The sequence below is a fragment of the Rhipicephalus microplus genome, chromosome 9 (genome assembly GCF_043290135.1).
Source record: "Rhipicephalus microplus isolate Deutch F79 chromosome 9, USDA_Rmic, whole genome shotgun sequence".
Taxonomy (NCBI): domain Eukaryota; kingdom Metazoa; phylum Arthropoda; class Arachnida; order Ixodida; family Ixodidae; genus Rhipicephalus; species Rhipicephalus microplus.
The window spans coordinates 38,635,694-38,651,401 of record NC_134708.1 but is presented as its reverse complement, the minus strand read 5'-3'; the positions used below and the strand labels follow the sequence as shown (position 1 = coordinate 38,651,401).

At 44.5% G+C, this 15,708-nt stretch overlaps 1 protein-coding gene across 1 annotated transcript; it reads right to left on the bottom strand.

The window, feature by feature from the left end:
- Positions 1–1,120: 1,120 nt before the first annotated feature.
- On the bottom strand, positions 1,121–5,297 carry LOC142771669 (uncharacterized). Its single transcript, XM_075873455.1, has one exon. It carries the CDS (start codon positions 5,115–5,117, stop codon positions 2,457–2,459), a length of 2,661 nt encoding a protein of 886 aa, XP_075729570.1. The 5' UTR covers positions 5,118–5,297; the 3' UTR covers positions 1,121–2,456.
- Between the last annotated feature and the right edge of the window lie 10,411 nt (positions 5,298–15,708).

The following is a 15,708-nucleotide window of genomic DNA, read 5'->3' as shown; positions in this document are numbered from 1 at the left end:
AATAGCTGCCACGAAGAGTTTGTTTAATTCTAGTTATCTCTATAGCGCAGCGTTGATAGAACAACCTGGAAGTCGTTAGAGAAATAACATAATGAGCAGTAGGATATTCGAGGGGAATGCTAAGGTCAGTGAACTGGAGCATTCAGCCTACCACCACCTAAACATTTTCATAATTTTAGAAGAAGGCTGCCAAATACAGGTTGTATGTGCATACATCCTCAGCGCAATTCCTTTCATTATTGATTTTTCTAGTTGTATTCCCTTGATGCAGTTTCCAGCAACCAGTACTGGATAAGGAAAGCACTGTCGAAAAGATATTAAAAAAGTGTATGTTTATTGCAGGCAAAATTGCGAAAAAACAAACAAAAAAAGATTGAACAATACAGCCAAGACGCTCACACATATCGGTGGAACACAACGGCAACTTCATTTGCATATTTTATCTGGTCCTCTTCCAACTGGATTCAAACATTCAAACTGCACGCTCAACAATGACTAGTTTAATACAGAAAAAAAAATGCAAACGTACGAGTCAATTTACGCCAGGCAAACATGCAGTCATGTTCCAAAGTCAATCACAACGTAACATAAATCACGAGGTCACAAAAATCAAACAGTACAGCCAAGGTACTCACAAGAACTCATGAATCGGTGAAACACGACGACAACCAGAGACACAGCAGTTAGCACAGAAGAATACAAAAAAAAAACGTTTGCGAATTTATGTCAAGCAGTCGTCATATCACAAGAGCAATAACAAGCTCTACGTTCGAGCGTCTGAGGTTAAAAAAGATTGCACACGTCTGAGACCAGTGCAACTGGTGAAGAAATTCGCAAGCCGCATATTGTTGCCTTGCTCAAAAATAAATAAATAAAGACACTTGGTGTTTCCCTTTCATTACGTAAAAGCTTTAATAGGTAAATGACCAAGATGGCATGTTTATCAAGACAGCCGTAAGACAGCAACCACTTGGAAAGCATCTGTCAGCACGAAACGCCACTTCGTTACACAATCTCAAAGGGCAACAAGCTGCCGTGTGGTCTATGACTATTGGATGTGTTACATTCAAGATTTACTAGTTCGATTTTATCAAGCACTAACAGATGGTTACGGGACTAGAGTAGACATATTTCTGATATATGAAACACTACTTCAGAACGCATCACAACCTGAAAGATGAATAAGTGGGCACCACTTCCACCAACTCAGCGATCAGTGAAAAATGACGAAACGCTTCTTTTCTTTAAAAATGTTCGCTTCTCGTCTAATGAATATCGGCAAAAATGATGAAACCTTGAAACACCGCATGACTACGCTTAAAAATAAAATGATTAGTACTAAAAACACCAAGGGAGACGTTGCTTCTCAGAAGCAGCATCGTAGGTTTACACAAACTCGGGCCACGTGTTAATTAAATAGAATAACAAAAACTGTCAATATGCATAACTGCTGTAGAGTATGCCTAGCGCTCACAAAGCAATGTGCACACGGTCATTGAATATAAAGTTTGATTAATCAAATTAGTACAGTGAAAGCTCGTTATTTGGACATTTGGATTGGATATACTTTCTGGTCCTGGCCACCATGTGCATTGTTCAAACCTTCTGTATACTGCCCCTGTTAGTGACCGTAGTTACACCAGGCTATACCGCAGTTTTAGCCTCATGGGGATCCGGCACTGGGTAACCTTTTTTTAATGGAATGCGCCCGTGACAAAACTCGGACATGCACTATGCATGGAAGATAAACCGAGCTGTTGGATGAATCAACTACGCCATCCAGAATGCCTGTAGTAGACAGTGGAGATGTTAAAAACGGCATACCGTTCCCGCCCCCCCCCCCTTGCCCAGAGAAATGATTTTTGTTTCGTGGGGGCATACAGAGCGAAAATTCAGAGAGGCGGGGCCTATTCAACCCCCCCCCCTAAAAAAATTCTAATTACGTCTCTTAGAAAGAGACGAAAAACTCTCAGGCTGGTTTGGTGGAATAAAACTGGTTTGTCACGTGGAGGAACCATTAGTTGTCGTACATTTGACGTGCGAAAAAACTATCGACGCGGGGTGGTGGTGACAACTCAGGAGACCTAATAAAACACAAAAGAGTCAAACACGGGGATTCAGCGCTAGTCAAACATTGCAGCGTTGAGAACGATGCCGCTAGATGAAGAAAGATTGTAAATGTTTTGCTTGTCTTACGCAATATAATTGTAGGATTTACATATTCACCAAGAAAATGAGTCACTATTGATTTGTAGTACACATTAATTTTTCGTTACTGCTGATAGCTGGGTTCATTTGCAAATTTTTATCTGGTCCTGTTCAAACTTAAATAAAGCGAGCTTTCACTGTATATATTTATGAAAATGGTTCTTCTTGCGTTAAAATGATGCATGTTTTCATTCAATTAGACATTGCTGTGAATTTCAAAAGGCAATGAGAAGGAAAAAACATAAAGCTTAAGATGTCACCGAGTCCGGAGAAGTACGTGGTATGTCTGCCAATTTCAGATACGAAAAAATGTCCATCCAACACCATATGTTTAGGGAGTCTGCTTGTGGCGCACCTTTCGGGTGGGGCCAGCAAGTGACTGGTCCCTGGCAAACTCCCGCGATGGCAAATAGGTTTGTGGTGATGTGTCGACGTGCATTGCGCATGGCCTCGGACGCCCGCTCCGGACCAACGACCCTGGAGAGATGGTTCTGGAAGGTTTGAGTGTCGCAGAGCTCCTCGTAACCCTCCGCCGGCTCCCGCTCGACGCCATACTTCTCCGGGTCAAGGGCGAACTCGACAGCTCGGTTGAGGTGGGCGGCGTTCCGGCGAAGGATCTCGTTGATTGCGAAAATGTCCTCCTCGTATCCCGGCTGCTCCCAGATGTTGAGAGACGTGAGGAAGTGGTTCGCGTGCAGCTCCTCAGCAATGTAACGCAGTTCTGACTTCTTGGTCGTAATGTGGCCAAAGTGTGTCAGCGTCTTGTTGCCTTTCAGCATGTTCACAAATGCATTGGTCCATGAGCTTCGGGTGGCTGAGAACTCCATCTCCATGTGCGAGACAGACTGGTTCACTTTCAAGCCTTCCATGACTATTTCCAGGGCACCTTTTTTTGCGTTGCAGTCGTTTATTTGAATGTGCTTTAACGTCTTCGTTGTGACAAGTAGACGGGCAAACTTCCTTGCAGCTGAATCGTCCATTCTTATTGGGGACTCGAGGCAGAGGGACTCGAGGCACGAAAGTTGAGCCAGTGAACCAAAGAGTTTCTTGAGGCAATCTCCCTTAATGTTCACGCTGGCGGTCAGATGTATAGATGTAATTCGTTTTGCATTTAGGTGCAGGCCCTCTGAGAGATCGAAGACATATGAGAGCCGTTTATAGCACAGTTGCACCCGGCCGTGAGCGGCAGTGCTACTCAAGGCTGTCCTGACAGCCTGCTCATTGTCTGCATTTTGTGCCGGAAAGGAACCCAGCCTCAGCTCTTTCAGAACTTTGTTGCTTGCAAGTGCTTCGACGAGTGTTAGAACCCCTACTGAGCTAATGTGGTTTGCCTCGAGGTTCAGCGTCTCGAGGTGCGTGTTGATCCTCAGTGACGTAGCCAACCGCATCGCTCCAGTGTCGTCGATAACGTTGTCCTTCAAGTCCACGTCGAGAAGGGCAGAGTTGAACTCCAGAAGAATTCCGAGGGACCTAGCTGCCGTTTGTGCAAGGCCGCACGCGGACACCGCCAAGTTCTTGAGAGTGCTGTTGGTTTTTAGAACTTCGGCAAGCGTGTCTATGCCGGTTGGAGTAACATGGCAATATTCAATCTTGAGTGTTTCGAGACTGCGATTCGTCTTCAGCCCCTCTGCGATGTGCACAAGCTGCCCCTCATCGAAGCATGGCACGTGGCTGAGTGACAGATCTCGAAGCTTCAAAGACGTGGACAGGTATTCGCCGAGGATGCGCGCTCCGCCGAACCCAATGGCGTTGCCTCTGAGCCAGATAAGCTCGAGGCTGCCGTTGCGACACACACCTTTCATGAGCTCTGTGCCAGCCCCGGGTGGCATGCCATTGTCCAGGAACTTGATGATGCGTACGCTCTCTGTCTTCGCTACCATCTCACCAATCCGTGCAGCTTCACTTGGCCCCATAGACAGATTGGAGACTGCGATCGTTTCTATTCGCGCCGGCATCTTGCAGTACGAGGAGACGAGCGTATGCTCGTAGCCGGGTGAAATGTCCCAACAATCAATGGCCAGGTGCTTGAGGCCCCTGTTGCAGGCAAGTGCATCACAGAGTATCTCGGGAAAACGATTCGCGATGGTCCTCTTGTCTAGGAGCAGCGACTGTACGCACTTGTGCCTCGTGAGGAGAATGTGGAGCAGAATGCAGGCATTAAAAGTCCGGTTGTGGTCCGACTGTTCGATCCCATCAAGGAAGCAGACACTGAATTTTCGGGGCTCTTCTTCTTTGACTTCGATGTTAGTCTCCGAGAGAATGCGGTTGAACATCGTCAGACTGTTGGAGATCCAACAAGGCTCAGTGTCTGTCATCGAGCAGGACATGTCCACTCTGAGTCCTGTACTTTGAAACCTCCTCTGTAGATCTTTCAGACGCTTTGCGATGTCTTCGACTGGCGGCAAACTCGGACAGCTCTTGTGCAGATTGAGAGCGTACTGATGGTCAATGCCAGTGGTCACAGTGGCGGCAGCAGGTCGGTCATGTCGTGCCTTGCTACTGTAGGGCAGGCTCGGTTTGACACCTGGACTTGGTTTGGATGGTCGACCTGGGATGGTTCGGTGCTGGTGGATAGACGATGATCCGGCATTCGTCGAGTCGGTTTGGCGAGAGCAAAAGTCATTTCGGAAGCTTTCCGCAGCTGGCTTGCACTGTCGTTGGTCGGCTTCCTGATGAGAAACATGCCTGGGGGTACCCTTGCCATGCGTGGTCAAGTATGGCTGACCGCTCGTCGAAACACTTGGTTCGTCCCAACGATTATACTTCGGCACTCCAGGTTGCTTGATTGCCGGGTCAGCATGCCTTTTGTTGAGCACAGCACGTGTCATGGCAGGGCCATTACGTCCCTCATTTTGGAGAACGGATAGCTTGTGTGGCAACTTGTTATAAGCGTAACTGCAAGCCGGCATTGAAGATGCTGATGAGCACGGTGCACTGTGGCCGACGACAGCCACAGGTGGCTTGGCATCGTTAGCTTCCCACGAGCTGCTGCCGGGGGTCGGGATCGGCTGGTTAAGCCTGAAAAAAAAACAGAAGCAAGGAAGGATAATAATAAGAGATGCAGAATATGGGGAAAAACTGGTGGAGCTGGTAACGGTCTGTGGCTTAACAATGTAAGAAGAAACTTGGTGAGAACAGAAAGGAGAAAAATACAGAACCAGGCGCTCCACTCCGCCGGTATGTTTATTCGAAAAAAAAAAACAAATTAAGATGAGGGGCAATTCAAGAAAATATAAAGACTAAAGGGAGGAAATAAATGCTTGCAGGTAGGACCCACGTAAAAAAAGCAGGCAACGGCGCAAACCACCCTGCCCATCATTCATCGGCGCTTTGTTTCACCGTTATTTTTCTGACACCTCGGTTTCGTTTCGGCTCAGAAATCGAAATGCATGGACGAGTTTAGGTTGTGACTGGAAACAAAGAATCGCATTGAGGCTTCAGCGTTCCCTGTCGTTGGGACTTGTTTGGCTTGGACATGTTTTAAGGGTGGGCCAAGGGTGATGCGCCATCGGTTTACGTTGGTGTGGGTCTTCCTAGTTATTAAATGATCTCCCTTTTGCTGTCATGCAATTTATCGTATCTAGAGTAAGCCTTTATAGTGGCTTTTTTGTAGTAACCGGTCACTTCATAGCCATGTTTTTTTTTGTACATTCTGGTCCTCTTTTGCCTGCATGTACTTTTCTTTGTTATTTTTTACTGTTGTATAAGAAATAAATATGTGCATTTGTGGTTTTTTGAATCAGCACACTGAGGAATAATATCTGAGGTCTACGTCCCAAGACGAGGATATGATTATGATGGATTCCGCTGTGAAGGGCTTCGGAAATTTTGACCACCTGGTGTTCTTTGACTTGCATTGACACGTGAGTCGCTAGCCTTTCGCCTTCAACGAAACGTAGTCGCCGCAGCTTAAATCGATCCCGCTATTTTCGGTTGAGCAGTTGAGCTCTGTAAACGTTATGCCAATTAAGCGGGAACAGCAATATTGATTGGGTTTCTGCGTTTCAATGAGCATCACATCAATGCAGAATTGTTTTTCAGTATTGAAAGGTTCATGAAATACTATTACATCGATTTGGCAATTTATGGCTTTTCTCGGTCGCGCGTAACCAACGAAGGAGCAAAACTATCCAAGTTGCGTGTCTGACATCTTCAAGAACCAAGCATTTCTATAAGATTACATGAAAATTGTGTTCTATACTGTGCACGTGCGTCATGCAGCGCCGATTCTTCACTTCCGAAATGCGCCACTGATTTGAAGTATAGCCCATCGGTTCTAGTTGGAGGGTCAGGTTTTTAGAAATTGGTCGATTGATTCCCTAAAACTGTCTCCAACATTTTCAGGAACGCTACTGTACATTAGCGCACAAGAACAAAAGTAATATGCAAGGTAAAATATGTGTCAAAACATACGCAAAAAAATTGACCGGCGTCACTGTGGTATGCATCATGCGAAGTCTGTATACCTGGCATAATATATTCCTCGGCTTTTTCCACAAATTCATATTAAAGACGCTCAACATTATCACTGTTCAAAAGACTCGAGGAGCCGCACTGCTACTTTGGTGGTGTGGGCTGAAGCAACATATGAAAATTATTATTAATAACATATCTTCTGTAAACTTGCCTAGCTCTGCACGATGACTCGTTTTCGATGGCAGCTGTGCGCTTCGCTAATCCACTTTCAAAATTGCTGCTCGAGAGACTTTGAGCTTTGACTTGTTCTTGGGCCACGCAATTTGTATGGAAAGCGAGATAATGAGTCCTCGTAGATCGTCGCGGGCAGCCGGTTAGCGCGGTGGCTGGTATACGTGTCACACGTTTTGATTTTCTGATCTTGCATCGAGTGAACAAGCGAGGCTTTCCTGACCCGATGAGCTCGTTAAAGCATCACAACGAAAAACCACACGGCTTTTCTTTAAGCATCGCGCACAGCAACAGATGACGAGCCCTCAACAAACCACGCTGCAGCATGCAAACTGCTGTAGGTACCCACCGAGCTACCCGGGCATGGCGGGAGATGGCGACAATGGCGGAAGTGACATCACATGAACAATATGTATTCGTCAGAGAATCTCCAGTGCAGCAGTAAATAGGGCCAATACTTCTGCTTGCCAAGTACACAGCAGTTCATTTTGTTTTCTTTTAAACGGCGATTCTGAACAAATATGGAGCGTAACTACTAGTAATCGCTAATTCGATGAACCACTGCGATAAAAATGTTTTCGATAAATATCGAGTGTCGCAGGTGCATTTTCATGCTGAGGCCATCTGTGAGGGAAATAACAGGTGTCACGCAACTTCAATCATTCATCGAAAGTGGGGCGACTAAAAACTACAAATCCGGCAAGACACGCATGAATTATTTTTTTCATACTACAGTGCATGACACAGTCTAGAAGCCGCGGCTAACCTATTCTTTGAAGCACATGCGACTCGCCACATCTCCAATGAAACATTTAGCCTCAAGGGGCTGCTATACAAAGAAAGAAAGAATGAAAGAAAGAAAGTCATATGTTCGAAGAAACATATAAAGAAAATTATATGTTTGGAGCAGCAATTCATTTTTGGAGCAGACTAAAGCAGCCCTTCCATCACAGCGAGTTTCGAGGGGTTATGCTATTCGAAAGAAAAAAAGAAAGAAAGAAAGAAAGAAAGAAAGGAAAAAAGAAAGAAAAAAAGAAAGAAAGAAAATATTGCAGCGCACAACGTGAGTGCCAACTGCAGGCAGCGCTGGAGTCGAGAAGTTTCTTCGCCTGCCACTTTCATAAACACAGGCCACGTAGAAGCATTTTGGTTGTGCCCACAAAACTCGTACTCGCTGCTTCTTCGCCCTAAAATCGCACTATAGGTGGCAGTACCGTGTCCGTGATTGCCGTACAGCAACACGGGCACGTCAACCTCAGTTACCCTGAAGCGTATTCAAGTCCTACTGTCGGACGGAAAGCCTGGCGGCAGTTCTACTAACAGTTTGCTATCTCCGAGCCAAGGTTCACATCCTCAGTTAAACGTGGTCATGGCACGGGCAACCACAGTTTTGTGGTTTTCACCACAAGCTAGCCGTGAAGGGTGTAGTATGCCTATATACTGACTTGAAAAGCGGGCCCTGAAAGAATATTTAATTGCGAAACAATAGCCAGTGATGGAATAGACTTTTTTGCTTTTTGGAGTGTGCTTTGAAGCAGGAAAAATGCTTTAGTTGTGAGCAGCTGTTGGTGTCTTAGGAGGAGATACTAATTTTATCCTACATTAGTTGGAGGTCATATAGCGTTGTGGAAACATCTCCCAGTATTAGTTTTCATTATGCAATGTATCTAACTGATAACAATCCCATGTAAATATTAGAATCAATTTGAATTTGCCCATTTTGGCAACATAATGATTTTCGACAGACCTTAGCGCAACCTAATTGGGTGTGTATTGTTGAAAAAGTGCACTAGGCCAGGAAACTTGACAGAAGGGCGTGCTCCGCGTGATTATGCTACAGCAACATGAAATTTTTCTAATGAAAAGAACCCTTTGAAGCCGAATGTCGAATTGAAGTGTCAGCTTCGCTATTTGACTAGCTCAGCAGTAATATTTGCCAGAAATCGGTGCTAGGTATTCAACAGAGAGCTGTTCCTAGGAGTAGGGGAAAATTTGTTCTACAAAATGTATTCACGAAAGTCCTCCGCGCATTGAAAGTGTCAAGGTGACCTTCTCTGACAGTTTCCAGCATCTTTGGTTTTGTCTGCATCGTTAGATCAAATGGAAGGTCACATCTAGTGTCACTAATCGCTCCTATGACATCGTAGTCACGCATCCATGGGTGCGAACCCCACCTGAATTGAGTAAAGAATGAGTTTTGAGTTCGAGTATTCAAATTTTATGGAGGTCATGTTTTGTATCGGCATGAGACATCCATATTCTTTCATGGGTTTGTTTTGTTTACAGCCTCAAGTCGTATTTTCCACCTCAAGTGTGTAGCTGCTGCGCCTTGTGCCCAATCTTATAGCTACTTTGGTTACATGCGCAATCTATACTTCACTGGGGCGCTGTGTGCTGGCACTGGCAGCAGAGCTTCTCCTAACAGCAAGAAGGCCCCTGGAGCAGTTCTTGACGCTGACTACAAATCAGCGCGAAACAATCTAGATCTGCGCGTGATATTGCCCTTTCTTTATTACGATATGCTCAAAAATGCAAAGAAATATGCTAGAATACATATAATGGGACGGTAACCTATGCTGAGTGAGATGGCCCATATAGAGGCATTAATCGCATCACGGTTTATATCTATATTGGAACACCTGGAGACTCCTATCGCAAGAAAAAAAATTTATGAAGAAGTGCAGGAGTACACGTGTTTCTCGCGATAACCCACAAAATGTTTCACCGCATAGCATGAGCAATGAAGCAACACTTCGGCTCTGATTTTCTTTGTCTACGCGAGAAGAAACGTTTTGTACAACATTCATTATATCTTGTACTGTTTCTGGTCATTTCCCTACAAAATGTATATTTCAATTTTCTTTGTTTTGAATTTTTTTCATATATAGGGCTTTTTATTCTTTTATTTACCAGCTGGTGACCGAAAATTCCACACTTTCGACCCTTTTATTCATTTCAAACTACTTTTGTTGCTCAACATAAGTTTTTGGGGAAGAGCATTTCATTGTGCAATGTTTGGATATGTGCGATGAGTAAAGGGTTTTACTCAATGGGTCCAGGTCATCGGACGCACTTAAGACATCCTGATAACACGAGGACGTTCTTGATATTGGACGAGGACACACACGAAGAAATCTCACGAAGAACATCCGGACGATACGAGGCTGAAGAAAGTCTACTGGCAAGTTCCTGTCCACGTGAGACGTAAGTCTACATCTTAACTTGCACGCCCAAAGTTTTCAAGACGACACTCACGCGCGCCCTCGTTGGAGTGACCGGGCAACGTGGCGTTGAGTCCGTCGCGGCAGCGTCCACGGTGGGAACACACCTTCTCGCGTAGCTCGCTGGCTCGAGCTTACGTCCCGCACCCTTCCATCTCGCTGGCGTTCAGGTAACGCTCGACTGAAGCGCCCACGATACGGGGTCGAAAGCCCCGACAACCATCCAAGCCGGTTTGCTCCGAGACTAGAACAGCGGCTGGCCGTGAAGAACGTTGCACCCCGAGGGTAAGGTGGGGCGATGCCCAGTCCAGAACGCACCCGAGGACTTCATCGCCGAGACGAGACCCGGACGGTCAGAACGAGCAGTCGGGGCGCGGCCCGAACTTGTCCTTCCGCTCTGAGGATAGCCGAGCTGTCCCCGGGGCTCGGAAGCTTTTCACGACGCACGCGCATAGGCGAGCTTCATCATTTCACCACTATCACCATCGTGGTGATTCCCGCGCACCTGAGATGCTAAGTCGGCCCCGCAAACCGATCATAAATAAATCGGTCTCTACGCCGCACTCGTCGCAGTCATCACAGTATGATTCAATGCGTGCCGGAGTACTTTTTAAACCGGCAAAAGTGATCTTCCCGAGACATACGAAAAACAACCATTTTCGCGCGCTAACGAAAGAGTCAACATGCAAAGAGCGCATCTTTTGTAAAATACAATATCTGCTATATATTTATCATGAATTTAAAGTAAGTAATATGTGTGGGCTGAGCATTTACACTCCTCCCATTCCAATTTATCTTGTTTATTTAAATGTGTCATACACACTTTCTTGATAGTTATTTGCATTCTACAGTTAGTGGGGAGCAATATGAGCCGGAGGTGACCATGAATACAAATGTTTAGTGGCAGAAAAAGCTTTTCCAGAAGAGTTATATTTAACATAATGTTGTGGTTGAAAACGAAAATAATAAACTTACTACAACAATAATTACATATCTGAAATTAGCCTAAAAATTTATGTACACGGCGAAAAAATTATTGCCTTCAACTACGAAACAAATAACTTCTTGTTTCTTTTGCGAATCGCATCTCACTTGAAACAGTACCTTTAAAAGTTACCGTGTAGAAGTGGCATCGTTACTTTTCCGCTACAGCGCGAAATAAGTAATTGATATAAATAATATAATTTATATAACGGACACGCAAGACGCCTTTGCAACGAGTACAGGCTACGTCCAATATTCGAAATTTTTTAGAAGTGAGTCGCATTATTCACATTGGAAATGCCGATTAGCTTTTTTTAAAATATTGCCTACATTATAAGCACCGATTGGTAAAGCTCGAAGAAAAGAAGTATCGAAAAAGACAGGGATTACTAAAACCCAATTACTAGTACGCATGCAGCTAAAGGTCTTACGGTAGTATCGATAATCTACTGATTTGTGCGAATAGTGAATCTCAGGCTCCAAACGTGTAGTGATATAGGTTGAATAATTTCGAATCAAATTCTATTAGTACACACCACTTGTTAAAAGAACAGTGGATATATCCGTCATGACGAAACTAACCTACGCAATATTAGGGAAAATTGGAACTATTTCCTTTAATATAAGGGCATATGAGCTGGTGTAACAAGCTTGTAAAGTTCAAAAATAACGAAGCAAAGTGAGGGTGTTATGTTTATTTAGCCTTCAAGTGTAGCTTCGCGGCAGTGCAGATTTCCTCTTAAGTGGGTGCTTTCGCGTTTAGGCATTTCACCACTGCAGTGAAAAAAGCTTTACAAAAAGTTACAGTTATTTGTTTATGTTGAGTACTTCAAAATTTCCAATAATTTAAATTCGTATAGAAATGAACCTGAATACTGTAATACTCGTTCGAATATTCGGAGCATTCAAATATTTGCGTAAGCCTAGTGTTTACTCGATTGTCGCCGAAGTGAGATTCATCAATTCGCTGTTTTCATCATGACTCTCGTGATCACTTTAACACAAATATACTCCTTTTTATGAATCAGCTTCGTTTAAATGATGTTGGAAAAGTGTGGCCTATAGTGCTATAGCCATGTCCATAGTTTTTATAGGCGATTGTAAAAATGTTTCTAAGGCTTTAGTTGCTGCTGTAAACTAGCTTCCCACAGTTTCTAGTCTTGTATTGCTTTTTGTTGCTTCAAAGCGGTCGTAAATTTTGTTGTTGCTGTTAAAAGTTGGTGAATATATAGTTACGATAACACGCTGTGCGATTATTGGGCTGTTTTGAAAATGGTTGCATTACCATTCAACAGTCTGCTTGGAAAATTATCGCCATACTGTACTATCCGGAAGCCATTCGAATAATATTCGATTCGATTTTGAAATTCACACTTCGCCTGAAGCCCTCGCTGAGTGGTGCCCCGTCCTCGGACTCTATCGACCGTGTCACCATTTTTCTATATATCTTTTTTTTACTTCTGTATGTGGGTGTACTCATTTCTATCTCTGTCTCTTTTAACCCCTCTTTACCCCCATCCCTCGTGAGCCACTGTTGAGTTGTCGCACCTTGATGCAGACAGTTACGGGGCTAACTTTCATCTTCTTTTCTCTCTTTTGAGAATGCCTTACACACACGGAGCTTGTTGAACACTACTCGACGGGGAGGTTGATTGAGCCTAGGGGGAAAAGCTGTACTGCCCTTGAAGGGTACACTTTGGTAGGTTTACAGCAGTGCACATAACAGCCTTCCTCGCTGCGGTGGTCTAGTGGCTAAGGTACTCAGCTACTGACCAGCAGGTCGGGGGATCAAATCCCGGCGGTGGCGGCTGCGTATCCGATAGAGGCGAAAATGTTGTAGGCCCATACGTGTGCTCAGATTTGGGTGCACGTTGAAGAACCTTGGGTGGTATAAATTTTTGGGGCACTCCACTATGATGTCTCTCGCAATCATATGGTGGTCTTGGAACGTTAAACCGTAATAATTATTCAATGAACACGAAGGTAAAGATACAGAAAGATAGAGAAACAGGACTGTCAGCGAAAGTGCAGTACTTGTTCATTGGAAATAGATAATAAAGAACACATCGCGCCATCTTGTAACGCAATATTAAACACCGAATTTCGGAGAAATGGAAATTCGCGAGAAGGAAACTCTGATAAAGGCCGAATGTTCTCCTAAAATCAACTCGGGAAAACACCCTTGTTTATCACTTCCCATGACAGACTGAGGCCTTCTCTTCTTCTGGTCAGTTGTATGACAACTTGAATGCTTTCTAAGCAATAAATTTTTATGCAAAACTGGTTAATGTTCCTGCCCTTTCTCTATCTCTCCTTTCTTGCTCTTTCCGCTGTTGACGCATATGTACAACGTTTACAAGGAAACGAAGAAGCACGTTGGTGTCGCGGCGTTCTTGCAACCCCGAAAAGGGAGGAGTCGCAATTGACAGGCGGGAACGCGCTGTGAACGCGATGATCTTCTGAAGAATATTTCGCCGCGGGATTGGACAAGATGAAAGGACAAACTAGCAAGTTGCCATAATTTCAACGCGAAAAAGCGAAGAGCACACCACCCCTGCCCCCCTCTCTCCCACGTTTTTGGTTCAAACATAGTCCTTCACAGTCCGTCGGAATGGAATGAAAACCGAAAAACCATTTTTGATTCGAAGGAAAACTTAACTGAAACGTTATGTATTCCCTCGCTCCGGAATGAACACATTTTTTTCAATCGTTTTTTTTTTGTTCGCGGGAAAAGCGGCCAAAACGAAACTACCGAGATTATATAAAAGTCGAGCAATAATGCCTTTCACGAAATGCAATAACAGCGCGCATTTCAAGCGGAAATCTGATAAAAAACAGTAGCAGGGGCAAAGAGACACGTTTATATCACCAGACGTGAACTTTCGTGTACCTGTCGCGCTCACCAGCGTGTATTTCAATACCGTAGAGAACACTCGATGAGATGCTGCTTTTCAGGTCAAACTCACTATCGACACTAACTGTTGAGCCTATTCCAAAAAATTATTAATTCAGTTTTGAGGAAATGAATGCTGTGAATTGGAAGGGTACTCGTTCGCGCTAATTGACATTGATTCTTGGTACCAATGCCGGGCGTGCTCCTCTGCATAACGTGGAAAAAGTGTGTTCATATTCAAACTGTGCATACAAATGAAATCCTTATGGAACAATTTTTATTCGTTCCGAAAGAAAAACTTTTGCGAATGAACCAAAAATTGACTTAAGCGGTAAAGATTTTGCCTCGACATCCTATTTCAGTTCGATTATACAAGGCAGAATGCCGTGGCCGGGTGGCTTGGTGATATAAGAAAGTAGAGGGGAAAGTCCATGAGAAAAGATAAAGGGGAGGGGCGGAGAAGATAGTGGCGAGCGTTGCAGGAGTGACGCTAGGAGTCTTTGCTGGGGTTGGGGGGGGGGGGGGGGGAGGTGTGACAAAGATGCTTTCAGGTGTGCAGGTAGCTTACGCGTCATGTTTTGACTAAGTTCGCTATCAGGAAGTTCAGGGGGGGGGGGGGGAGTCGAAAACTTGGGAGGTGGGGGTGGGGTTCTGGTAATTTTCACAATCTGTTGTTCCTTTAGGGATACCGAACATGGTGTTTGTGGCGAAGATTGTGAACGAAATTAAACGACTTCGTACGGGAATCAAGTCATGCAACCTTGAAATCAGACTGAAACTAGCAAAAAAATAAATGTAATGACTTTCAAAAAACTACCGTATCATGCCCCCTGACTACGTAGTGCTACGTAGCTGACATATCAGGGGTAAGAAAACGACAACGAGGAACTGGTGTATGGGTTGTGCGTGCTGTCTTGCATCATAGTCAACGCTATACGCATCAGCTTCAATATAAATTCTAAGTATACACGCCTCGTGTCATTTTCAAGTAACAATATATCGTCTCTTGGCATGCCTATTTTGGGCGGGGACCCGTTAAAAACTACGGTGACCCGTTAAAAAGGGCAAGGGCACCAGCATCATCATCGTAATCAGCTGACAATACACACGCCGAAATGAGCTTGCCAATAATGCCAGACGTGTCTATTGACACGCTCAGCTCAGACTACAGTGTTAGCTAATAGTCCGGTTGGGAATAATCGTCAGGAATATATTGAAAGGGGGAAAGTGTGAAAATAGGACAGGTAGAGTAAGAGAACACGAACAGCCGAAGTCCACTCTGCCAGCCCTTTCTCACGCCCAGCCGAAATCTACCGCTATTGTATTCCTAGCTTGGACGATTACAGAGATACGTGCGTCCAGGTAGATTAGCCACGCATTTTTCGCAGTAGAATATGCTAACGCGATGCGCCTTTCTGGTCTCGTCAGTCCCCATTCGATAGTGACCAGGGGAGGCGCTCCACATATTCTATTCAGAAAGGCAAATATAAATATATAGCTGCTAAACAAACTGACCAAGTAATCTCTAAGGATAATGAAGCAGTGTGGACGTACACGAATCTAATGAGACTGCTTGAGCTAGAGCTTGTTAAGGGACTTGACAAGTAACCCAGGCAAAGGAGACGCAAACGCGAGAATTGGTGGGATGAGGCAGTTAAAAGAGCCATACCAAAACGTCAAAAAGTCTCTAGGGAACACAGACATGCTATTTAGTGGAGTGAACAGACACATGATGTTGAAAGAAAAACGGGATAT